Source organism: Dinoponera quadriceps, unplaced genomic scaffold (assembly GCF_001313825.1).
Source record: "Dinoponera quadriceps isolate SergipeBrazil2010 unplaced genomic scaffold, ASM131382v1 scaffold2512, whole genome shotgun sequence".
Taxonomy (NCBI): Eukaryota; Metazoa; Arthropoda; class Insecta; order Hymenoptera; family Formicidae; genus Dinoponera; species Dinoponera quadriceps.
Window position 1 is genome coordinate 71,624 of NW_014556881.1, and position 27,371 is coordinate 98,994.

At 48.9% G+C, this 27,371-nt stretch overlaps 1 protein-coding gene across 4 annotated transcripts in view; it reads right to left on the reverse strand.

The window, feature by feature from the left end:
* Nucleotides 1–10: 10 nt before the first annotated feature.
* The window catches only part of LOC106748357, a 181,680-nt gene continuing 154,319 nt past the window's right edge, over nt 11–27,371 (reverse strand). For all 4 annotated transcript variants that reach the window (XM_014626789.1, XM_014626788.1, XM_014626787.1 and 1 more), the window contains 10 exons: nt 17,960–18,198; nt 11,489–11,565; nt 10,707–10,796; nt 8,145–8,337; nt 6,781–6,902; nt 5,992–6,185; nt 5,373–5,479; nt 2,492–2,639; nt 1,645–1,769; nt 11–1,493 (listed from right to left, as the gene is read on the reverse strand). In XM_014626789.1, coding sequence (XP_014482275.1) covers nt 127–1,493; nt 1,645–1,769; nt 2,492–2,639; nt 5,373–5,479; nt 5,992–6,185; nt 6,781–6,902; nt 8,145–8,337; nt 10,707–10,796; nt 11,489–11,565; nt 17,960–18,198 — 2,662 coding nt within the window. In that variant the 3' untranslated portion in view covers nt 11–126. The remainder of the gene's footprint in view (nt 1,494–1,644; nt 1,770–2,491; nt 2,640–5,372; nt 5,480–5,991; nt 6,186–6,780; nt 6,903–8,144; nt 8,338–10,706; nt 10,797–11,488; nt 11,566–17,959; nt 18,199–27,371) is intronic.

Sequence of the window (27,371 nt, forward strand, 5' to 3'; positions counted from 1 at the left end):
GGGGGGGGGGGGGGTCTCTTTTAATTACAGTTGCTTTAAGTACACGCGTTCCCCGTCGCACGCGTCCACACACACGGTGGCCGTTCTCTGAAAGGGCTGGCCCTACTGCTGGTAGTGGTGGTGCCACTAGGAAGCCGAGGTGTACCAGCCGTTCGCCGTCGACTTGTTAGTCGGATGGTAGATGTGGAAGCCGGCGGTGCCGGCCGGATGATGGTAGAATTGCGGCTGTTCGGCGGTGAGGCCGGCCGATGCGTACGCCGCCGCGGCGTCTAAGGCACTCGGATGAACAGTGGCCGAGTACACCTGGGGCTTCAACGGTAACGGCTGGGCCGGCTCGTACTGGTGACGCAGCACCGCCGGTTCCGCGTACGCCGACGAGCTCTCGTAGCTACTTATCACGGGATGAAGCTGCTGCTGCTGTTGCTGCTGCTGCTGCTGTTGCTGCTGCTGCTTGTCCCGGGGCGAGACCGACGAGGGCGGCGTCATCGCGGAGTGGTAGTCCACGGAGTAACCGCCGGTGGCGGTCGTGTACGAGGAGACCAGGCTGGTGAAGGCGTCGGCGGCGCAGTTGCCGGCGGTGGGCTTCTGATTGTGAGCGGCGGCCAGCACGAACTGGTGCTCGCCGTACGTGCTGGAGCCCTCGGAGCCCGGCGGGGTCGGCAGCGGGCCGGCGTTCGGCGCGGTCTCGCCCGGGTAGTAGATGCCGGCGGACGAGGGGGCGCGCGCACCGCCGCCGCTCGACGTGATCCCGTGGACGTTCGCGCGTATCACGCTCTCCCGGTTCGCGTAGAGCTGCCGGAGGAGGGCGGAGGCGGGTAAAGGAGCGGCGGTCGACTGTTGCGGGCTCAGGTGGCCCAGGTGGTGGTGATGGTGGGCACCTATCCACTGTATCGTGCTCCGTTGTTGCTGCTGCTTCAGCAGGGCGTCCGTGCTGAAGTCGGTCGGCTGGTGGAGGGTCGCCGGTGAGTTCGATTTCGTCAGCGAGCTCACCGGCAGATGCTTCGACATCGCCTGCTCGAGATCCTTCACCGAGGTGCCGGTGCTCTCGGTGTTGCTGTTGCTGCTGTCGAGTCTCGTGGAGACGGGCTCGCCGGTGCGACGGGACTTGGGGCTCGTCGTCGAGCAGAGGGTTTGCTCGGTCGTCGAGATCGAGTGGGTGGAGGCGGCGGGGCTGAGCGCGCGGCTCCTCTCGTTGCTCCCGGATTCCTTCGCCGTGCTCGCCCCGTCCTCCTCGTCGTCCTCCTCGTTCGAGCTGCTCTCGTCGTCCGCGGGTATCTTCCGCTTGTGCCCGCTCGCGCGCAGCCTCACCACGAGCGTGCCGATGTTCCCGACCGCCGTCTGCGAGTCCTGTTGCAGCTGCGCCATGTTGTCGTGGTGCCTGCTGCCCCGCTGCTTCTCGCTCTCCGAGCCGTGACTCTCCTCCCGCTCCTCCGCCGGCGACCGGTGGGACTGTTCCTGGTGCTGATTCGCAGGGCCGCCTCGACTACGACCCTCTGAAATCAGAAGTTGCAACGAATATCACGTCGAGGGCGCGAAGGCCGAGGATGAACGCGTTTCCGATGTTCCTCCCGGACGCGTCTCTCTCTCTCTCTCTCTCTTTCTTTCTCGGACGCGTCGGTCGCTAAATCAAAGGCTGTTTTGTACCTCCTCGGTCGGCGTCCGGCGACCCGTTCTCCGGATCGTTCCCGGCCGTGTCCTCCCTCTTCACGCCGGTGACGCCGTCCTCCAGCTGGCAGCAGTCCATTATTAAGTTTTCGTACTCTCGGCCGCTGTGGACGAGAAACGATATGAGAAAGCATATTCCGCCGGCCGTGCTCTGCGCAAACGAGGTGTCAAGCGTGAATCAGCTCCCACCTGGTCGGACCAGAGGAAGATTTCCCCCGGGGGGAAAAGACCACACGTGAAATTTGCCCGTATGTATGACTGTATATAATCACACGTGCTCACGACGAAGAAATACTGTTGTTTGCAAATTATATGCGAATATAATTGAAGTAAATGCTTCTGGCCAGCTTCTGACTGCACGTGATATCGACATTTAATTGAGTGACGTAACATCATTTTTTTTTCGTATAGACTTATATGATCATATATGATGATGTACATAACCGCATATATGGGCAAGATTTATATATGATTTTATATGATTATACATAATCATATATAATCATTTTTCCCCGGGGAGAGAATTTACGGGCCTTTAGGAGGTCCAAGCACGGATTTCGCGGTGACATTAAATATTAATATTAACAGTGTCAATATATTATTAGAATATTATGCGTCTAATATATTCTAAGAGTATGCTCGGAATATTATTTAATATTAAATAATGTTACGCGCTTGAACGGTTTTAATGACGTCGTAAAATCCGTGCTTCGGTTTCCGAAGACCGCGAATTCTCCCTTCCTTCGGCCGGAAATGAAAACAATTTGAGGGGACCGATCAATGAGACGCACGAACCACGCGCTAATCCGGTGTGTTGACGACTCACCTTATGACGTAATTGACGCAAATGATATTTTGCTCCTCGGCATTTTTCGAATTGCACACGACGGTGGCGCACGTCTGCAGCCACGTGTACCCGCCGCTCTTGTTCATCAGTCGATAGTAATGTGTCAATACCTGCCCTTTGTGGATCACTACAATCAACACAGTTCGGTGTTTTTAAATGACCTCGACGACTGAGGTATATATAGAACCGTAAAAGAAAGAGGTGAGGTTATAAAAACTTATTAAAATATGAATCACATGAATTCTCCGATTTTTTCTCAAACGTTTATTCCTTATTTTTTTCTTCTTCTATTCTCTCTCTCTCTCTCTCTCTCTCACTCTCTCTCTTTCTTTCACTTCTCGAAAGTGTGATTACACAATCAGCGTCGAAGCTACCGTTTGTACGACAATGATGAGGAAAAACAAGCATCTTATTGTAAATGCAAATCTTGATTGATCCTTCGTTTATTGTCTCATTGGAATATAATATATATATACGTGTGTGTGCGCGTGTGTATGTATACGTTCATTTCCATCTCTGTATAATGCTCTTGGAAGTGGTGTCTATACAGTCTATATATTATGTAGTCTCGCAGGAGACACGTAGTTAAAAGGGAATATTTCTCGTCTGGCCGATTGAGAGGGCGAAGCGATTGCCGATAATTTTTTCCGATCATTATCTTTGCCATCTTCGACAATGTGCTGGCTTGTCGATGCGAATATCTTGTTCGCTATTGTCCGAGGGATCGAACCTTGAACTTGAGTGCGCGAATTTCTCTGCTGAAAAATCGACGGGACACTCGGAAGACGTTTCATCGTCGCATCGATGGATGCGAGACGATTAAGCGAGTAAGCAAGAATATTCTGTGTCTCTCTCTCTCTCTCTCTCTCTCTCTCTTCTCTAACAAGAGAATCGAGACCGTTCGAATTAATTTCCGAGTCGCGTCTCTCTCTCTCTCTCTCTCTCTCTCTCTTTCTCTCTCTTTCTTTCTTTCTCTCGGAATTGGCGATGGATTTGCGAAAGAAACGACGTGCGACGTTTTGATTATCGCGACATTAATAAGGAAGACACGCGCGATCGGTGATATTTCGTGCCGAGAAAAACGGAAAAGTCGAAAAACTGAGCGAGACCGGGCAAAGGTCACCGTTATATATTCCCACGCCTACACGTGCATTGACTAACATCTGATCTGAAACGTTCAAATACAAACAGATACGTACTTACTAAATCAGCAAGCGGTCTCGCGCGCAGAGTCGAAAAGACCAACACGTATTAATACTTTTCGTGCTTTTCTCTCTTCCCGGAACAGCTTTGACACCCACCGCGTTCTTTCTCACCGAAGTATTTTCCTAGAACAATAGGAGCAAGAAATTCTGCGTGGCAGATCTATCGGCTTTTGGTATTGGTTGGTTGGTTGATTGATTGATTGATTGATTGATTGGAAACGTATGTACATTAATAACGTTACGACTCTATTCTCCCCCCCCCCCTTCCCTCCACCCGCCGGCCGTTAATCGATTCCCGAGTACCGACCGCTGCGAGGAAAAACGAAAAACGCTGACGAAGTGTGTCCGATCTCGCGAGATGTTAGGATGTCGAGGAAAACTCAATATTCGCTAATTGCGCTCGACGGCCCGCGATTGCGATTCATTATTTCTCCCCGCGTGATATTTGAGATCCGTCCGCGAAAATTTCGATCGAAAGATGACAGTTTTCCACGTTCCCTTAGACGCCTACGATCCCTTCCTCGACTCGTTATATTTCCTAGGAAATGTTTGACTTTCGCAAAATAACAGCAGCCCTGCGACTACCGTCGTGTCCCTCGTGTCTTTCTTTCACTGTCGCTCGCTCAGTCCTCACTTATTTATTCAGTCTTTGCCGGTACGAACCCCATTCTCCTTCACCGTCACCGTTGAGCAACACACACCTATCGCACACCTTTCATCTCTCGCATTCTTTCATTAACGTTTTACGATGGGGACGGATGAACGAAGATCGGCATTTTTTTTTCAGCGATGATCCCGACGTGTCACGATGTCGCCGCGATTGCGAACGTTTAACATCAGTTACGTGTCGCAACACGGAAACGGTAATTGTAACGTGTAATTTCGGGAATTTTTTGATTCGTGCCTAACACGAAATGTAATCTCATTCGGAATCTCCTTCGAAGAAGATTACTCGAAATAATCGCACGGAGGGAAATAATAATTCAGAGGGACAGCGAACGTTTCATACTGGCGCAGCGAACAAATAAATATATACTGGGTGTTTCTCAAATACCGTACAATATTTGAGGAGTCGAGGCTTTTGCGGTCGTTTTACGAGGAAACGAACACACAGGTGCGTGTGAACGTTTTCCTTGTGAAAATGACCCGAAGAAGCAATTTCTAAAATATCGGACGGTGTAATTAAGAAATGTCCTGTATATATATTTATTTACTGCGACGAAAGAAAATTTGCTACTCGCGTTAGATTATTTTCCTCCTCGCGGCAGGAACGAAATCGCTGCGGAGAAGCACGATGTGTCGTGTGGGTGTGTGCATATGTGTTATGTGTCGGAAGTGCACCGAGTGAAAAGCTACTTCCAATGATCATTATGACATCGGCATGAGATGCTACACAGCATATGAGATATCCTCGAGTTCAATCGAGCATGCACGGCTTGCCGGCTTAATAAGGTAAGTTCAAGGCGCTGCGCCGCGTTTATTTCCTTCCTCTCGAACATTACACAGAAAAAAAAAACGTCACACAGAAGTCGTATCTCAGGTGGTGTGATTTTACGTGTGATCGTGCAAACGGTATTCAGCGACTTCTCTTCTGGTGTCTTACGATCGACGGTGAGGTGATCGCGAATTTTACAATTCATAACAGTTATACTCACGATCTATGTGGGACTTCCGTAGACGGTTCGCATCCTCGCCGTGACACAGCGTGTAGAGATTCTTCCCCGTTAATTCGTCGGCCGTGTAGTCCAGTAATTCGGAAACCCTGAAGAAACACGAATTTTGGTACGTGTGAGACGGTCGCTCACTAGGTTCACCTACTTTGCGAATTTCTTTTGCGTTCGTCGAAGCGTCCGTGAGAGACTCGATAATGTCGCGTGCAGGGTTGCAAGCGTTTACATGTAAAGTACAATAATCTACTGCGTCTATACAGATAATGCAAACTATAATATATCAGCTTTTAGACAATAAATAATCTATCAGCCGTCATGGAATGGCTTGTTTTCTTTTTACATTTTGCAAGCCTGATTTTTATATTTTATTTCTGTTAACAATTTACAGGTCAACCTGAATGATAATACTTCTATATTAACATATGTATATATATATATATATATATNTGAATTTTTTTTCAAATATTTGTCATAAAAAAACAAAAAGTATTTCAAACATTATGGTGGGCCTAATCTTTGTCCAAGTTGAGTTTGGCCGAGGAAGCTCACACGGGCGAGACCCGTCACGCTCACTCGAGGGGTTACTTCGGGGTGCGGTACTTACTTTGGTTCGCAATGTGCTATCCGAAAGTCGAAACTGATTCGTGTGACGAACATGTCGGTCTCGAGACGGATCTCGTGCACGCTCGGCGGCGGGAGCGCGATGGCCAGACCGATCATACCCATCAGAGGTGGCGCGGTCTTCCTCGTATGGCTAAATATGAGCTGCGGCCTCAAACGACACAGCAGCAGCACGACCTGCGCGTATACACGCGTACGTGAAAAGGTGTGTGTGTGCGCTATTCTACGCGATCTCAGACAGTGTAAAAGAATAAGACGCAGAGTTAATCAAGGCTCCGGGTGTGATCGTTGTTGTGACTGTCCTTGTTTAATGACGTCAGAAGCGAGAAAACGCCAAAATTCGCTGCGTTAGATTTCCAAATCAAAAGATGTATCCGCGAAGTGACATTTGCGATCGATTCAGCGAACTTGCAAAATTGGAGGAACACTTTTCCCTCTACTCGAACGATCGGTAAATAGTCGCAAAATTAACACTGACGAAGTCACGAGAAAAGAGGTTGGAAGAGAAACTTCCGCGTCAAGTTATCATTCTGCGGATGTATCTTTTTATTTTTTATTTTTCGAAGTATAGCGCAAAAATTTCTTCGCTTCTGACGTCGTTAAATAACGTCACAGCGACTATTCCGGAGTCTGAAATTATCAATCTGTTAGTAATCATCGTTTGTCGATGAGTTACCGATCAAGGCTCAGCGAGAGGACGAGCCGTGTTGCGAGATAATGTACAGCTATTTTCTACTCTTGCATCGTCGGATTGACACGCGAATTCGCTTACCCGATAACCGGACGACTTGAAGTGACAGCCCCTCTTCGTCAGAGTGGATTTCATCCTGACGCAAAACGCCCGGTCGTATCCCTTGTAAAGTCCGGTCGCCGATAGCGACATTACCGAGGACACTGAAGATAACACACGAATACAAGAGTGAAATTGGGTCTCTTCGCTCGCGAGATATGCGAGATTATTTGCCCTCGAAATTTCTCGGAGCAAAATCCCACTCGAGGAGTAAAATGCCATTCGGATTCGCGTGACTTTTCGCTCGCACGGGGCGAATTCTCCACCTCGAGTCTGAGCTGACTAAATATTCGCACTTAAAACTAACGAATCTAATGTATTCCACCGTCACGAGAAGTACATTCACTCTGATCGACCGGGGAATCCACTCGCGTGGAGTCAGAACCCACTCTCAGCTTAAGTAAAATATTCATTTTTACGACTGCGAGGTGGACAGTATTTAGCATCTTATGTATCGCCTCAGGCAAAAATACCGGCACTTTTCACTTGTTTCGGGTGAGATTCAACTCCGGGAAATCCAGGGAAGTGCTTCAAACCTCTCGGTGTGATATCTCTTCTCATTCAAAAGGTAGAGTCTGACTGTCTGTCGAATTCGAGCGACTTTTAACTCAGTGAATCCTCCACTTTGAATCATCGGATGAATCCGACGATCTGTTCCGCCGTTACGAAAACGAATTCACTCTAATCGACGGGAACGTTCACTCGTGTGGAATCAGAATCCTCTCTATGAATGAAACACCTCGCTCTTGCGACTTCGAGTGGCCGGATTTGCATTATCGCTCTGAGTGAAAACATACTCCGCCCATATTATTAGACGCATCTTAATCTTTCACAATTCATTGACTTCCGGCTTTATAATACGGCTCATCTATCGATCGAATTACGCCAAAGAACGATTATACTACGAAAAATATATTTTTCTGACGTCATCTCACTTGGCCGTGCGTCAATCGAGATTCAGTTTTATTTTCGTTTATTCGTGACTTGAAACTTTCGATTCCTCGCTTGCTAACTGGAGAAATAAATTTCTGCGTGAAAAATATCAATATTGTTTACAAAAATCACGGGTGAAACAGGTGATTTGACACCTGAGAAGGTTGCGAAGGATGAAAGCGCCGATTGACATCGAAAATTATTCTAACCAAGTGAGCCAAAAATTAGTAGCTTTCCTTCACCTCCTAATCTGTATTCCATCAAGGAATCAAAGTGCGTCTAATAATATGGTCGAGGACTGCTACTTTTCACTTGTTTCGAGTAAGAAAGTTCCGAGAAATTTGAAGAGCATATTCTTTATATAATACATTGGTGACGCGGATTCATTCGTCAAAATGAGGCGAGACAGTTACCGTCGGGATTCGCGGTGGAGGACGAGCCGTGCTCTTCCGACGCGGCGCTGCTCGGCGAGGCTAGGCCAGAATTCGACGAGTGCGGGCCCGGCGTGCTGGACGACGACGCGAGCCCAAGGCCGAGTTGTTCCGCGACCTCGGCGTGATCTTGCTGATGGACGTAATCGAAAACGCTCGACCCCGTCATTTCTACCTGAAATTAAGGCACGATCTTCTTCCCTTTGTCACAATTCTCGCCAACGCCTCCTTCCTCCAGTCCGACGCGATATCTTAATCACAAATACGATGCATCGGTCCCGTCGCGCGAACACTCGGATGTTTCCCGTTATCCGGGGGATCAAACGAAAACTCGACCGCCGGAGCGGAAAGACTCCTGTGGGAGATTTCTCCACGGCCAAATGGATCCCCGGTTGTCTCTCGACGCGACGAACGCGCGTCGGTCGGCGACAACACGAGCTAGCCGGGAGGAAAAGATCATATGTGAAATTTGTCCAAGATTGTGTGTAAACACGTATGTCCGCAGCGCGAGAAATACATGTTTGAATTACATGTTGTTCACAAATTATATGCAAATACAATGGAAGCAAATGTTTCCGGCCACTTGTGCTTCTGACGGCGCATCGTGATGATATCGACATTTAATCGAACGACATAACATCATTTCTCTCCGTATAGACACATGATCATGTAACCACATAAACGGCAAAATTCACATGTGATCTTTTTATAATTAAACACAATCATACAGAATAATTTTTTCCCGGGCATATCGTGCTCGTCTCACCGAGTTTTCGTCCGGTCCCCCCCCCCCCCCCCNCCGTTCTGTCGCGCGAACGGCGATTTTTCCGCCGCGTCAATAATGACGCCTCATTAAGAAAGTAAAGAAGTACCGAGAAAAATGTCCGATTATGTCTGATCGGGTGATCCAATTAAAAAGTAACAAACGGATACATCTGATCGAGTGCGATGCCCGGTCAAACCGTGTCTTTATGCGATGAAAACAAAGGATGTACGAAAGGCGGCTGATTTCCCGATTAGGTTTCACCGGTAAACTCGGCAATTTCGTCGGATGTTTCATCGGGCGAAATCCGTCCGTTACTTGATCGGATGATAAAATGACAATCGGATATACCGGATTTAATCGGTTTATCCGATGAAAATTTTTCTCTGTGACGGGAAGAACAACTTCGTTAGTGTGATCGAAATTTCTGCTGCCGGGGGACCGGGCGGAAACTCGGCTGCGGGAACGGAAAGATTCCTCTCTCAATTAACCGTTCTTAATTGTCTCGATTGAGCTTTTCGATGCTGAACGTTCGCGCGAATGTACTCGGCAACGGAGACATCATTTCTCGCCGCCTGGTCTTCGTTTCTCAACACCGTCCCTTCGCTCGCGGGAACCGAGTATTTCTTCCGTGCGGAAACATCCTGCCGCCCGCCAGGCGCTTCCAAAGCCGGGGATGTACACCGAGCGAACGAATAAGTTGGTAAGACCGAATGCGAACTTCCGTTGCTACAATTTGCAACCGTGTGTACGCCCCGTAAGGAACCCGAAAAGAACACCTCAAGGGCCGATTTGCTCACAGGATGGTTCATCAAAGCAAGTCCGAGGTCTCGTTTAGACGCGCATTCGTATCGCACATTCGCCTTCCCTTCGTCTAGTGTGCATCCACCTTCACACGACGCGACTCGATTTCGGCAACGCGAGCCGCAAGCAAGGGGCACGCAGGGGGGTACGCAGGTAACACGGGGGAAGCTCTCCGCGGCGAGGCAGCCGCGGCAGCCATGTTTGTGCCAACGTCGGCTTTCCGTCGGTTTTCCGAATCCCCGAAACACCCTATTGATTGCCCCACGAGCTTCGCAGAACCGAGAGAGAGAGAGAGAGAGAGAGAGCTGGTACACCGGTCACCTCCCGGTACCCCCCCCCTCCCCCCTTCGCGCTTTACCCCGCGCCGCTTCTACTCTCTTTCCCCGTCCACCTTCGCGAGCGGCATTAGGAATGGCGAACACGCCGCCGTGCAGAGGCTACGTGAGCCGCATGCGACCACCTCCGCCCGCCGCCATCCACCCATCCTTTCCCCCTTCTATGTCATGCTCTCGCCGTCGTGCCAGCCAGTATGGCCGCCAACTCGTACAACCTTCTCCTCTTTTCCTCCCTTGACCTCTCCTCCTTATTCTTCTACAACGCTATCAACTTTTCCTTCTCCTCCTCCTCCTCTTTCGCTACCTCCACCGCCACCATCGCCACCACCATCATCCTCTACCGTCGCCGCCGCCACTACTGCTACTACTACTATTGCCGGCGTTCACCACCACCACTACTACTTTAACGCTTCAACCTCCTTCTCTTCCGTCAACTTTTCTTCCCCTCCCCCTCCGGGCCTTCCTCCTGCAGCACCCACACCTTTACGTCTTTCCACTATCTTCGGTCTTCCGGCCGCGCGGTGCACGTTGCATTCGCGGTTCGCGCTTGCTTTTTTATTCGCTTTCGCTTTCTCGTTATCGTTATCACTTTTCCCCTACGCACCCCCTGGCCCGCCCCGCTTCGAGCGAGGACACGCTTACCTGTGAGAGGCCGAGATATATGGAAACGGTCTCGGATATGTACAGGAATCTGCCATCAGCCGCGACAGCCATCGCGAAGCCGTCCAGGGACTAGCGACAGAAAACGCGAGACACTGTTAGGATCGGACGCTACCGGAAAGGTAGCCCTTCGAACGTTTACACGTTCTCAGCCGTGATGCCGGCGATTTTGCCGTTTGCGAGCTCAGACCTCGGTGATTTTAATCGAGTCGAAGTGACCCGCGATACGACGGTTCGCACGATCCCGGTAAATTGGCAGTTATTATTGAATCCAAAATCGTGTGTGGTCCAACGTAAAAAAGGTCCCGACACTTTTTTTCTTTTATTAGTTTCGGAACTCAACATTACCGTGTTGAATAGTTTTTTTTTTTAGTTCTCGGGAGATGCATTCTCCTGCTGGATACGAGATGCGTTGCGAAACTTATTGGAAAAGAAAAGCGTCGCGACTTTTCCGTGGACTGTGCACTGAGAGAAATCCGATAGAAATTCTAGTCATTTTTAATGAAATTATAGTCAAGATTATTATCGCTTTTATCAGTAAGACTTAGTGGAAAAACGCCTCGCCTAACTATAATTCTTCTACTTATGCGATTGTATTTACGAATAGTAATAATTATTATCATGCGATAAAAGTTACAAAAGTATTCTTTTATTTTTCTCAATGTATGGATCTCGTTGAACTATAGGTAATTTTTTACTCTCTCCGAGAACGCGTTATCGTTCACAGCGTAGGTGAGGCAAAAAAACAAAAGGATAAAACTTACCTGTAATATGTGGGTACCTTGATGAATTTCAAAATGATCTATCGCTGTGCTGGTCGACGATCTGACCCGGTTCGCACCTGCGAATGAAGAACAACTTTAACGGCGCCGCGTCTTAAACAGTAATGTACAAACGCATCTCGTATTTAAATCTAACTATAAGGAATCCCGTAATTTCTCCTGACGTTTCACAGCGCAGCAATTCATCACCGGGACGTCTCGGTTAATATACCGAAGGAAAAGAGCGTTATTTTTACGTAAACGTTTGCTGAGGAGTATCGGAGTCAACTATTTCACCTGGATTAAGTAAGTATTACTTGGATGTAGCACTTTTTCCCTTCGGTACATCGATGCAATCGTTACACCCGATTTCACCCTCGGCTTTCCCGAGTCAGAATTTTCTACATTAAGTCTATTTAGTCCTGAGTATTCAGCCTTTAAGTGAAAAAAACGGAAATAACTTCCGATTTGTAACATCCACAGAAGCACTAACGATGTTCCTTCGATGTTATACACTGAGAGAAAAAACACTTATAAAAACAAACGAATATCTCTTTGATGGGTGTTTCTACACGATATTTATTCAAATCTAAATTCACTTTATTTAAAGCGAGTATTATTTATTCAAATCAAGTAAACATCACTCGGTTTAAACAACAAAGAGAATTTAGATTGAAGTAAATATCGTAACCCACCGGAGAAATATTCGTTTGTTTTTAAATATTTCTCTTCCCCTCGGTGTAAAGACAATTCATACCTCCCGGAGGAAAATTTCCAATTCCACATTGAGACTTCAAGCGGAGGAAACGGAAATAACTTCTCATTTGCAGTATCGAAACGAATACGATGGAAGACCCGTGAAGAAGACTGAACGTAGAACTAAATAAACTTAATGCAGAACTGAAATTCCGACACGGTCCGAAACTACCGGCGATCGAGATTGAAATCTGCTCGAATGAGTACGGCGACTCGGCGACGCGACGATCCAGCTGATAGAAGTCACGATAAATCGTGGCATATTTATCGAGAAAGGTGTCTTCGTCGATTGATCAGAGTGAGATACGTGAGTCACGCTGAAGCATCCGAGCGACCCCTTTTGCGCCTTCTTTCTCCCCTCGTTTAACAAACAAGACGGGCTACTTCTTACCGTAATAATAATCCCACGCGCAGCCCCAGTAGCTCGTAATGAAAGACTTAGAAGACTCGATCAAACTCGCGCGCGCGCGCGCGCGAACCGCTTAATCTCGTAAGTCCATCGGGATGAGACGGAATAGCTCGACTGGCCGGACTGACCCTAACACGTCGGGGTTTTCGGTCAACAGGGTAATGCCGATATTCCGGCCGAATAAGAGGAGAACCACGCGCGCCGGCTAATCTAACTGGATTTCGTCTTGACGAACGCCTTTGTTCTCCCCGAAGTCGCGGCTCCGTCCAACGTCAAGCGCGCACGTCGGCGCGCTCCTCTCTTCGCCGAATCCTCGAGAAACGCCTTTAACGCCGTCGTCCTAGCGATCTCTAGTCCCTGGCCCGTGTTATTATTAGACGCACCTTCATTTTTCACAACTCATCGACTTCCGAGGACCAGCTTATTAGAATACGGCTCGTCCGTCGATCGAATTCCGTTAAGGAACCATTGTTCTACGAAAAGTATTCTTTATGACGTCATTTCGCTCGGCTGTCACGGTGACCTTGAACAAGTGGTGAACTCACGCTAGTCGCATCGTTGACAATCACGAGAACGTGAGCTTTGAGTGTGCGTGTCAATCGAAACTTCATCTTATTTTCGTTTATTCGTGATTGAAACGGAAAAATAAATTTTTCTGTGAAAAATATTAACGTTATTTACAAGAATTATGGGTGAAACGAGTGATTGGACACCTCGGGAGGTTAAAAGAGGGCAAGTGCCGATCGACGCTGAAAATTGTTCTAATCGAGCGAACGGAGCAAAATTAAAGTAGCTTTTCTTCCCCTCCTAACCTGTGTTCTATTGGGGAATCAAAGTGCGTCTAATAATATGACCGGGGATACTGCGTGTCGTCGTGAAAACGATCGGGACGAGACGATCGGAACGAGAAACATCATCCGTTCAGTAGCCGGAGATGAATTACGATGAGCGAGCCGTTGAGAGTACCCGGAGCGTCCGCTCTCTCAGCCGCGGTCAGCGTCCCCCCTGCCCCCGCTCGGAAGTCCATCACCGATACACTTCACCCTTATGTCGTTTGTCAAAATATTTTGACAAATATAACTTTCGGCTCCTGCGGTGTTTGCCCTGGACAGCTAGAAAAACAGCGGCGGCGTCGACCGCTTCTCGCCGGCGAGCAGTCCGTAATTACAGCGTTATGAGTGCGCGATGTCTCGATCGATCGCGATATCTACCGATCGAAACCTTCCTCTCGGATTGACCTCGCGAATCGGGAGCGCGGGATGAGGGGGGGCCCCGCAGACCTCGCGAAATCTCGAATGATTTTACTCGAGTTAAGTCGAGAGGCCTCGTCGTCGTCCCGGCGGTGGCCCTGACATGCGGAATGGAAGAGGGGCCGCGCACTGGATTTAGTTTGACGAGGAGTTGCGGCAGCGATGCGCGGCGCCTAACTCAATTTCGTTAGTTTAGTTACATTGGCGGTTGGTAACGCGAGGCGCGCCCGTCCGCCCGCGTAGGGGTTGTCGTGATTAGATTTCCATGTGGATAGTGGCGGAGGTACCTAAGCCTTTATACGTACCCCGCGTACGTGCGGAACCTCTCTATCTCTCTTTTCTCGCGACCCTCCCGCACTGTAAATATTAACTCAGCCAGCCCCCTTCCCCGCCTAGCGCTCCGAAAATATGCGGTAGCTACGAGTAAGTTTCCCGCCGACGTTCGACAACGCCGCCCTCTGCCGGCCCTCTTTCTTTAGGGAGGAATGATTTCTCTCCCGTCTTCGGAAATGCGGACAATAGCGTTTGTTCTCGGTCAATGATTGTCCGGTTAACAGCAAATTCGTCTCTCTCTCTCTCTTTCTCTCTTTTTTTATCAGAGAATGGAGGTAAATTGTTCGATCAATCGTACACTGAGGAAAATTATGAATAGTTGTTTTCGGCATCAACTGTATCCTCCTTATGGTTTTTTTAACCACGAGAAAAGTATAACAATAACAATAACTAAATACACGAAAGAAAAATTAACTCCCACAGCTAAAAACTGACGGTCTATGTAATACGGCTGAAATTTAGTTAACAGACTTAGTTTTTAGCTGAGAGCTAATTCTTTTACTTTTTATGATAGAAAAATGATTCTTCTTTCCGCGACAGAAAAATTATCATAATTCTTCTACTGTGATAATTACAGTTACAAATACAACATATTTCCCTCTCAGTGAGATATGATCTCTCTCGTGCGAGGGAAACAAACGGGACACACAGAATGTATCTTTTTCAAGAACTGCTTTGTTTTCGGAAAAAAAATAATTTCGAACATCGGAGTAACGCGAGTCTCTATTTGACTGTTGATATTTTGCTGCTGACTATGCAAGGTCACTCGTTGCAAATTTCACTCTGCATATCAAGAATTATATACTCGATGGCACGGACTCGAGGATGCGTTTCACGAAAAAGATGGTGAGAGGCTTTCGATCGGCCGGAAGCTGCGCCACGGAATAAAGCTCTGAATAAAGCGGCCTTTCCGCTAAATGAAGCACGAAAATGAAGGAGACTCGCGGCGATCGTATCGTTCGATGATCGCCGACAATTCTCTATTACTATGTATCCAGAGAAATCTCTCGCCGGATGCTGCATGGATGCTGGAATTATAAAGGATATCTCGAAGCTCGATCTATTGTCAAAGAGCTCGCTTGTTTCCTCGAGGAAGGTTTTCCCTTGCACCAAACGTCCATTCGAACAGAATCCCGTGTGTGTGTGTGTGTCTCGTTGATTCTCACTTCGCGTTACCACGGAGACTCGAAGTATATCTCGTTAGACCGAATAGTCGGGACGTGATATCGCGGGGGTGGACGTTTGACGAGAAAAAAAAAAAGAAAAATCCATCTACCCTAGGCAGAAATCGAATTACGGGCGCGATGTTGCGACGCGACGTCGATTCTGCCTAATATTAGGTGACACGTGTCTATCGGAAAGACATCATCCATAATCGGAGACAGGCCGACTTGCTAGCTTTAACGCGATTACCAGGCCCGAGGGCGACGTCTCCCTCCCTCCCTCCCTCATTTCTACCTCTACTCTTTATTTTCTCACAATCAATCATATTTTAACCGACCGTATGCACATACATATCGGGGCGCAGTGTCGAGCTCTCAAATACGGAGTTCGTCAGTCATCCCGAGTTTGCACATTTCTCGTTGTTCCAACTCGAAAATCGACTGACGATAAGTAATATCTGACGCAAAATATTTTTTTTCTTTTTTTCCTCACATTTAACGATAAGTGATATCTGACGCAAAATTTCTTTCTTTCATATTCAACGGCACGCGAGATATTCTCTGCTTCTGCACACGAAACGTCTCGTGTATCGATGATGAGACACGTGTATCGTGCGATAGCGAAACGATCGAAATTGTGACGATACGTTTTACACGTGTCCGCCGCAATGCCGGTCCACTCTACTGCAGACGACGCGAGAGTGAAGGAATTATAACGCGGCTGATTTCCTCTCTTATTCTTATCCCCAGAGAGAAAGTTAGGTCTACGGAATATGGGTCCCGATCCCTATTAACAGTCCCGATGACTCCCCCATCCGAGGTTAAACGCTGATCCATCAAGAGGCATCATCGGCAGATACATCTTTATCGAGCCCGAATTCGTCGTCGTTCTATCGGTATGAATTAGAACGAGAAATGTTCAACAGTGCGATAATGTATTGTGTTTAACGAAACGATGGAAATCAGAACAGATGGAACTTTAAGCTACGTACGGTCGTCGTGTATATTGATTGAGCGTTATAATTATTTTCGACGCTGAGAAAAAGATTTCTTCGAATTTAATCAATTTCATCGCATCCAAGCAAATCATTGTCACACCTCCGAGGAAACGAATGTTCCGATTGATAAATACAATTGTTAGACTCTTCAACGGATATGTGTCTTTATCTTAAGTAAAAAAATTGATTTGAAACGAAAGATAATTTTCTTATAAAGAAATTCTTTGTTTCGTTTAACATATTTATCGCAGCCAAACGGCATTTTATTTGGTTGAATGATATTATTTCAAATAATAAGCGTTCTTTCTGTTAAATAATAGAGTTTCCTTGAATGAGATATAATTTTTACTCAAACAAATAATATTTCGTACATGTTGTCTGTACGAAACAAATTTTAGTCGAATAAATAGAAACGTTAAATGTAAAGAAACCTTTTTCTCTCTGTATTTTTGTGGTCAAAATAAAAAAGGATATGTTTGATGCCAAAAAGAACTGTAATTTTCTATCGGTGTATGCTGTGCTAGATTCCCCAGATTGAAACTCTTTACCATTACACAATTTTTAGCCTCTCGCACAAGGTTGTAACTAAAGTTACATCTGCGACTTTCAATCTTATGCGTTATGCATAAGACTGAAAAAATCACGTGACTCTCCGTCTGAGGAATGGTACAATATATATGCCGCCGGCCGTACAAGTTATTCGCTGCACGTTACAATAAAAGTTCCGATCGTTATTTCGGTGTACCTACTCTCTAAATTTTTTCGAGTCAAGTTTCACTCGAAAAGTAGAACGACAGCCGAGCCGGTCGAATTCGTGGTGATTTACCACCCGTATGGAATGAATTGCCCAGCGTGGCAATTCATTCTGAAGCGGTCTCTTATTCGAAACTGAAGAGTGATATTGATATATTTCACCATTACACAGAAAAATTCGCGCTAGTTAATTAGAAAAATCACTCACGCGGATTGAGAATCCACTTTAAATTTGCGTTGAATCCTCGCTCTTGCGATTCCGAATATTTTCACTGTCATTTCAAGCGAATTTTTGTCCGTTTCGAGTGAGAACTTGAAAAAAATTTGGAAAGAAGCTTCGATACAAAACATCGTTACATTAAAAAAATGAATTTGCTTGGATCCACCTGACAATGGACAACCAAATGCATTTTCACGCGTTGACGGAAACAAATTTCCAATTCTCACGAACCAAATTTAATTCTTACAACAAAATTATAACAAAAGACCCTGTCTTTTCCAATCAAAACGCATTTGCTCGTCGCATTGCATCGTCAGGTGAATATTAGAGCCACTAATCTTCGATAATTCTGAAGCCTCGAAAGTTCGTTTCCAAAGGCCGTAATCTTCGATGTTTCGAAGCTTCGAATCTTCAGTTCGACTCGAAGTTCGAGTGTCGGAGCTTTGTAGGAAAAAGGAAACGCTAAAAAAACAGCCTGGTGGACACAAGCAAACTCATTCGCCAGCTCCGAAAGCTCCGGTCGCGATATCGACGCAAAGCACCGAGATCGGAAACCTTCGTCGTCCGGGACAACGACGACGCATCGGCTTACCTTTGACGGACTTGATGGGCGGGGGACCGTCGCGGGACCACGGCGGGTCGCCGTGGCTGGAGAAGTCGCGGAGCTTGAGATACGAAATCGTTAGTCTTATTATGGATGCCTTGTCCAGCTGGGAGGTGATGGCCGCCGGCAGGGGGAGCATCTTCGCGAGCTCGTAGAACTCGAAGTTCTCCTTGCCCCGTCGCGACCTCGCCGCGTCCCTGCTCTTCTCCTTGCGCAACTCCAAGATGCTGTAATTCAAACGCAAACCGACGGTTACGGCGACATTCTATGATATACTTCATGGACTCGGCGGCGGCGAGAGGAGAGAATTCGCCACGGCGAATCGCGAAACTCTCTCTCGCGCGCCCACGTCTACAGAGTGTTTCCCCAAAGAAAATCTCCAAGAATCCCGAGCGCGCGCGCGCGCGATTTTACATTTAATCCTTTAACCTCGGGGCGTCCGACGCGTTAAATCGGCCGATTATTTCCGCTGGAATCGCCAGCGTGAAATTGCGCCCCGCTGATTCGCGAGCCGACATCGAGCACGGTTGGCCTCTCGGTTAAAGGCTTGACAGTTCGACAAATATATCTCTTCGATCGTATCGTAACTCGCTTGATTCGACGACAACTCGGTCAGACGGAGAAAGACGACGATCGCAAGCTCGCGCTCCATACTTTCGCGTTCGCGCTCCTTTCGCGGATCCTCGTGTCTGTCGCGACACTATCGTGCCTCTCTCTCTCTCTCTCTCTCTCACTCTTTCTGTTAATGGCGAGCAACCACGGCGAGGAGCCGCAGAGGTGGGTGGGCGTTATTTTGCAGAAACGCGCACTGCGTGCACACAGAGTGCGGCGGCGGGGCTCGAATTATGCGGTCGCGCAAATAGATATAAAGGAGGAGAGGCGTGGCGTGGATGTGTCGTAGCGCGGCGGCTACCGCTTAAGCGGCATACATTATTCAGGCGCTATGAAGCCCATGTTTACTGACAAGCGCGGCCGGCGCGCCGCGAATGTGATCCGCGAGTGAACATCGAGTAACGTAACCACGCCCAATGGTCGGCCCCCTCCCCTCCCCCCTCGCCGGTACCGGTTTTACATTTAAACTGTAAACCGCCGCGCGGCCAATGGAACACGGTGGTGGTCGCGAGCTGCGGGATCTACTTCTTGGTGTCTCTCTTGGCCATTAACCTTTCGTTTAATTTCGAATGCTCGCGGCCGAGGGTGGCCCACGTTCTCTCGTCCCGATGGTGTCCCGCGAAATCGCGACACACATGCTCCTCGAACGACCTGTCGTCGAGCGCGCCGGGGCGACCCGTCGAACCCCAGCGGGGAAAAATCGCGCACGACCGAATCGACGGACGTTTCGACCGACCGTCTCTCCCGAGGAGGAGGTGCTCTCCGTTCCCCCGAGTCTCAACATCAAAACCTACGAAAGCCAGCAAATAATTGACCGATTTGCCATTTTCTCCTGTAAAAATCCCCCCGATTTCTAACGGCGCAGATCTCGGAGATTATATAACTGATTTAATCATTTTCGTCGCGATGTGTCGAACGAATAAATATTTTCTGCTTTGCGTTACCGTGTTTCTCTTCAAAAATCTTGTTCAAACCGCCCCGGTGGAGAGATACGCGTTTTAATCGTCGGTAGTTTTAGCGTTAAACCTGATCGACAATGCGCTCTTTGTTTCTTGTTTCTTGGTGTCTGTTTCTTTTTGCTTGAGCGAATGGAAGTTCTTACGGTAGAAAGATGGAGGAATAGGAGACAAGACGCAATTAGCATATTGTGAGCCAAGCTTTAGGCCCGGTTACACTTACGTTACTTTAACTTCGGGCGAAACTTAAAACCACAAATTTGTCGTGATAGAGCAAAAGTGACGCCTGAAATGCTTTAATTCGCACGAATATCAAGATAAGCCGCAAATTAAAGCACTCTGGTCGCTTTTGCTTCGGTACGACAAATTTAAAGTGTGAAATTTCGCTTAAAGCCGAATTAAAGTTGACGCAACCGGGCTCTGGGCCGATATTTACAGTCAGATCCTATATTTGAGATCACCTTGAGTTTATCTATGCTTTGCAGCCGATGAAGCGATCTGAACATCCGAGGATGAATTTAAGACGATCTCAGATATAAGATCGGACTTACGAATAACGGCCTCAGTTTGGGTCTACAATAAGTGTAAGCTTTAACAAACTTCCAGCATTTTGTTCTGAGCGATAAAATGTAACAGGATTTTTCACAAAAGGTGCTTCGCCGAAAGTCGTGATAACGCTTGAATCTTAAGCTGGATACACAATGAGCGAACGAACGAGGAACGAATTCAAATTTTTCTAATTACACGGTGGAAAATGTGCGCGCGTAACACAACGAATCCGAACAGAGAGCGGAGTTTCGGGCCGGCCTGCTCGTAAAGCCAGTTTGTCAAAAACAGTTCGTCCAACGCGTTTCAACGCGAACGTACACATTCGTATCACGCGCTCGCGTGGTCGTATTCGTTGTTCGTTCGTTCGCTCGATGTATAGCCGCCTTTGGAAATTGTGACGTCTGGTAGCGCCGGAGACGCTGTTTGTCAGATATTACGTTACAATTCAGCGCTCGGGACAAAAGACCGAAGGCTACGGCACCCAGTTGCGGCTTTAAACCGCCAAGGCTACGCTATTAACTCTTTTCGCTCGAGGGTGGCTCCGCGTCTACCTAAATCGAAAAACGCGGAAACTCCGCGAAATCTGTCCCCAGAAACGCATCAGACTTAAGAGTTGGCCCCATTAAGCAACTTCCGCAATTTCTAACGCACGGCCGAGAGGCCGAAAGGACGGGACTCGTCGTGGAGGAGGGGAACGACTCGGTTTTCGAGCCGAAATGATTCGAGACGCGATGGGATTTTTATTCGTTCGCTATTGCGCTTAACGACTGTAAAACGCCACGGTGGCTTTCCCTACCCTCCCCCTCCCCCCTTCATAGGCTCGGGCTTGTCTCTCCCTCGCGCGGAGATGTGCCAACACGACGGTAACCCATTATGACCATTCTCGCTGCCACCCGAACAGAGATCGGAAGTCGTAAAAGCGAAAGAAAGGGGAGGAAGAGAGAGCATGACGAGATAGAGGGAAAGAGAGGGTGAGAGAGAGAGAGAGAAAGGAAGCATCCCCCGATGTAAGCCGCTACTGCCGTGTCAGAATCTTGTTTTGGCATTTTACAGACATTCCGTGACACTTTCGACTCTCTCTCTCTCTCTCTCTCCTGCTGCCCCCGGCTGAAGTTTCGTTTACAGGCGGTGACGGCGCCGTCCCAGAGGGATAATGACAGATTCTTCCCTTCGCCGAATGATAGAGAGGCGCGCGACAATTTGCATCGGATGGTGCGCGAAACTTTCCCGCCGGCACACACCTCACATCGAGAGGATCTTCCTCTCGCGCGGCCTCTCAACGGTGACCCTTCCCTCACCGGGTCACCGGTTTATCAAAAAGCGGCCGACGGAAGCGGTCGCTCCGTGACGTTACGAGCGTGACGATTTATACGAGCGATTCGTACGAGCGGTTTCGGGACTTGGCGTTTCTACACGTTTCTATATACGATCGTCCGTCGACGGAAGAACCGAGAAGAAGAAGAACGGCTGCACGCTTGCCGGTTTTTCTCGGAAACACGCAGGCCGAGGTGACCACCGGTCCACGTTTCCGCCGTTGATTGCGCAAAGATAAAGATCCGCGCGGGGCAGCAGCAGGGGCGCGGCTTTCTTTCTCTCCTTTCTCTCGGTTTCCTTTGACCCGTGCCGAATCTAACCCCCATGAGGAACGGGACTTAACCGGACGAAAGAGAGAGAGAGAGAGAGAGAGCCTAAGCCTAAGCACACGCAGCGCAGCTGCTTTCGCTCGTGGCCGCTCGGCCTCGCTCGGAGCGTCTGCAGACGTGTGAAAATAAAATTACGCCCAACTTTCGGTCAAATTGGTTGGAATTGGGCGGGGGGGGGAGGGGGAGTAGCGAGGGCTCGCGAGGAGTCCCGAGAGAGTCCCGCGGGACCGGAGATAGTGGTCCCTCGCGCAACCATCGCCACCGTATCCTCCTTCTCAGCCGATCCTCCTCGGCGAGGCCACCGCGTCCCGACGTCCTCGCCTTCTAAGTGCTGCCCATCAATAATTCAGCAGCGAGCTATGACGAGAGCTCGCCCTTCGGATATTCGCAGGCCAACCCTCCCCTCCCCCTCCGTCTTCCTCTTCCTTTTCCTTCTCGTTCCTCGTCAATTGGATCGCCGGCGGTCTCCTCGCCATCACGTTTCGCGCGCCGGCACGAAAAATGTCAGCTGTGCGTAATAATCGGCCAGATTACCGGCACGAGTAACATCGTTTCCCCAGTGTCGGCGGAATTCGTGACGAGTCCCCGACGTCTCGGCCTGTGCAGACGAGCGCACACCGACCGCGATCGGCATTTTGATTTCTTCCTCATTTTTACCCAAGTAGATAGCGTTAATTTTTGCCGACAGTGTAGCGGACATCCCTTCGATGTTGCCGTATGTAGATGAAATTGGTCGATCCCTCGATGAGTGATCGCAACTTCTTTCGGGAAGATCACGTCGGAAGTATTTGAGCCAGTATTTATAGTCGAATCTTATTATAAGACCGTTTTAAGTTCGTCTTCAGATTTTGTACTTACAGCTCATTTCATTGGCCCGTTTCATAAAACATCTAAAGATGAACGATCTTGAGACGATCTTAAATATAAGATCCGACTATGAATATCAGTCTTAGAGTCGCGAATTCATTATAATTTGTTTTTTTTTTTTTTTATGCGACTGATATGTGAGAGAAATGTGAGAGAAATCCCACTGAAATCACAGTAGTTTTTGGCCTCAGACATATCTCTTTCTGGGTTTAAAATAGTAATGTACATCTCGCATAGAAAGTTTCTTGGGATCTAATTGAGATGAGTTCGATTTTTCAAAATAATTAGGGATTGGGAAATTATTATAGTTGGGAAAAACGTAGATTCAAGTGAAAAATATGCGTTTGATAGTTGAAACGTACATTTCTCAGTCGGAAACACAAACCGATTCTATTTGGTCGCTCCCAACGTTTTCCCAAAAATATTTCTGGTTCTCATTTTACACTACGATTGAACACAATAAACGAAACACTAAATATTTATACTTTACAAATAATACATACATACACATACACTACGCGCTATTAAACATAGTAAGATTAAAAATATAACTCCGGCATTATTAACCTCCCAATCCGATATTCGGGCAAACTGTCATTCGACTCGGAGAATAATAGTTGATGACAACAGAAGCAGCAGTGCAGAGCCAATCAGCATCGCGGGAAAAAGGCTTCACCCCATGTTTGAAATTTGCAATTGATATCGAAACGGTAAAACGTCTTTTAGGACAACTTTCGATATTCTAATCGGAATCCACGCTACACACGAGAGAGGAAATCTAGGAAAATTTCTATACGAGATGTAAGGTTACAATTCTATAATTCTTTATGACTATAATTTCATTCTACATGGCTATACTTAATAATTCTGTATGACTGTAATTCTTACGCAACTACAGTTACAGACCACCGAGAATCTTTTCGCCGGTGTAGAGAACGGATTGTCACTACGCAATTATCGCGATTACATCACATTTCGTAATCTCACGAAGACGCAGAGCGAGGATTGTGAGTCGAGTATCACCTGCGTGATGGTATGAATTACAAGAGAAAGTGGCTCTTTGATATCAAATCAATAAAAACACAGGACAAGGCCAATAAGAGCCAAAGCAATTTTTTTCTAAATGCCACTAACACCTGTCTCGATACCTGCATAACGTCTGACACCGGAACTTACGCGTGAACGCACGGAGAGAACTCACGTCCGATCCCCGCGGCAACCCCCGGGCAAGCGCCCCGTCGTCGCTTCGGCTTTCCGTATATACGATTCCTCGGCGGCGACAAGCGGCCGGGAATGAGAACGGCATCGGCAGCGGTAGAAATTATAATGCGCGTCGTAGCGCGGGCTCATCGACTAATTCAATTAAACGATTCATTTGCCGGTCCGAAGCACCACCTGAGGGTATGTCCCGTTTCCGTCTGTGTTCCGCGCGTCCGTGTGTATCGGCGCGCGCTCTTGTGTGCGTGCGCTCGCTTGCTCGCTCGTCGCGACCGTGAGCCGGAGAAGGAGACGAGAACGGACCTTCCAACCTACTCCCCGGAGAGTCGTAGCCTCGCGCGCAACAATACAATGCTCCTAATGTTACGGCTCCGGTTTCGACATAATTTCCTAACGCGCACACCCCACACGCACGGGGGCTATCGAATGCCCCGGCCGTCTTTTGTAGCGTTTCGGCGAAAAAATGTCATTTCCGCCCCTTTCCTCGCCGTTCGATAACGAGCTGCGGAGGATAAGTTTTACGGGCGAGACGCGCGATTAGATTCGCGAGAGAGACCGATCGGTCGTAAACTCTTACCGTCCCAGGCCCGCTTTTTCCGACGATTTACGTGAGATTTTCAATGGGGACCCCCTCCCCCCTCCCCCCCTCCTTGCACTAACTCGAGCGGACTTTCGGGCCCGAACAAGCCGGGGATCGCGCGAGGGCGCGTTCTCGTCGGCGCGATTTTTTTCGACTCTGCCCCCCCTCCCCACCGCCCTTCGTCGAGCGAAGTCGTTGAGCGGAGCTATCGCGGGCGTTTGTCTTTCGCCACTTATGCTTTTATTCGACGCCATGAATAATTCACCGTACATCCCTCGGCGCGCGGGTGGACCAAAGCCGCGCGGGGGCCGCGCGCGATTTCATTCATGATGCAACACGCTTGAATCATGGCGGGTTTTATAAAGCGAAGGAGATAATGTCGCGCGCGCGCGGCGTTACGCAATTGCGTGTACGGGGTTTGAGAACTCGAGAACGCGCGGTACAGGGGGAAAGGAGGGGGGAGGAGGGGGTTTCGCGTTGTTCCGAACAATTTTCGCCGATCGTAACTGCCGCGGTCTTGGAGTCCGGCTCGTTGATATACCTGTGTGTATGTGTGTGTGTGTGTGTGTGTGTGTACATTTCGACTGTGATAAAGACTTTATCATCGAACGCGCGCTCTCGCGTATTTTGCGTATTCCGACGGTACTACCGGTGGACGACGACGACGACGACACGAGGAGCGAGGAAATGTTTTTCCGCGGAACAGGGAACGGGATCCTGAATGAAACCGGGCGTGCAGCACACGCAGCAGACAGGGAAACAAAGGGAGAAAATAAAACCGTCGGGAGCGCTAAAGCACATCCCGCCGCTGCGCATCCGCGGACGTAAATCACGACTGCTCGCGCGCACGCACGCACGTATGCACGCACGTATGCATGCATGCGCGCGTGCATGCGCGACACATGTACAATAAAACGGAAAGAAAAAAGGAAGAAAAAAGGGGGGGAGGAAAAAAATGAAAAGAGCGGAGGCTCGGGACGCGCTCGATGTGTGTGCGCGACAGCGAGAGGGCGAGAGACAGAGGGAGAGAGAGAGACAGAGAGCGGGTAGATAGAGAGACGAAGGGAAGTTGGCTCCTGATGACGCGCAGATAAGGGAGGGCTTAAAGTCTACGTGATGAGCTTCCCGATGAGCGGAGGAGCGGAGGTCGAGCCTGAGAACTTTCGGTAAATGCACTTGTAAGAGCTGTTTCTTCTTTCCTTTACATTTTAGACGCGACCCCAAACTCACATACCCTCCCTCCCCCGCCCTCCCCCCGATATCAAATCCAGTTTATAACGCGGGGCGCGCGCTTCGTTGTTGGTTTTTGTCTTCGCCGTTGCGTGTCTTCGCTCATGATGCTCGCCCGGGGCTCGCCCGAGGACGACGACGATTATTCTCCGTTGTTAGCGTCGACGGCCGACGGTATCGCGGAAGGAATACGGCTTCGCCCGCTGTTCTTGGTTCTTCACTCCGTCCCGGCGAAACGATATTACGCGACGAGATTGTTATCGAGCCGTTGATGGCGGCCGGGCGAGGATTGATTACGCGTTACGCGAACGATGCCATCGGTAAGTGGGATTTCTCGCGGAAATGTCCGGTCGATTCGATCACAACCGACGTATCACTTTTTCGAATCACGGAGAAATAAATTATGAATAAAAAGGTATGAAGAGATTTGAAGGAGTGTGTGCGAAAGGATGCGGTAAAAGAAAAAGAAAAGAAGTCGGTTGAGTATTCTCAAATTAAGACGTGACTACGAGGGGATCGGATTGGCCGAGACACGGGGACACCCACTGAAACGTTAAGTAGCCAAGGCTCGGCCGGCTAGCAGAGAAAGCACGGGGTTTCGAAAGGCCTCACGTCCGTGGCTCGCATCCGGATGTGCTGGTGTCTTAACTTCCGGGAACGTGAGCCGCGCGGCGTGGCGCGACACGGCGCGCGATCCCTCTCGGCCGAAGTCAGATATAAACCCGCGGGTCACTGATCTCTCCCCGGCGAGAAGTTAATTGTTTTCACACGCCGGCACAGCTATACCGCGCGGATCGCATTCGCCGGCTGATCAGACACGATTTCAGATGGTCGGAAATTCGGGAATACTCGCGGAACCTTGCGGGACGTTTTTCGCGCCTAAGACTTCCTCCCCACCCTCCTTCATGACTGAACAAAATTTCCCAATGAGTTGATTCATCGGATGAATCGTCGAGCGCAAACGTGGTTTGTAAGAAGCAACGGCAGGAAACTGACCAATCATAGCCGATTCTTCTCCTCACATTCGAATACGATCGGTCGAGATTTCTTATTCTTACTTCTCACGAACGTATTCTTACCGCTTGTTGCAGAGACTAGGCTTTGCGTAACAACAAATAAGGCATTGTTCGGGTCGGATGCGGAAAGCAAACGAATAAGAAGCGGTCACGGAGAGCCGTGAGAGCGGGATTTCGCCGAATTCGCTGGATTCGTAACGAGCCGGCGCGCGATTAAGGGTGGCCGACGGTCGCTTCGTTACCGGGTGGCGCCGGCCAAATCAGAATGAAGGAATATTGGGAAGGAAGACAAGGGCGACTAGGCGAAGGTAGGTGGATAGGTGGCATTGACGGCTCCCCCGGTTGCCCCGTCAGCATCAGCGTTCCTCCTACGATATCGCGTCGGGTTTACGGCCGCGCCGTGACGTACTCGTCTCCGCTGCCCCCAGTTGGTTTACCACCCTTGCGCCTTATACCTACCTACCTACCCGCCACCCATCACCATTCCCATTATCCACTCACTGTGACAGAGCTCTCTTGGGACCGTACCCTGTACCCACCACCGCCGCCAACGGCGGCCCTTTCCGATTTCGAAGGGCCGCGGAAATTCCCGGTGTCAACCGCTCCTTGTCTTTACCTGCGTAATTTGTCGAACGGGACACGCGCGAAGGGGAGGGCATAAATAATACATGACGCGCCCGGAATTGAGCGGCCGTACCGCCGAACGTTCGAGTGTCTCCTCAAAGGGGG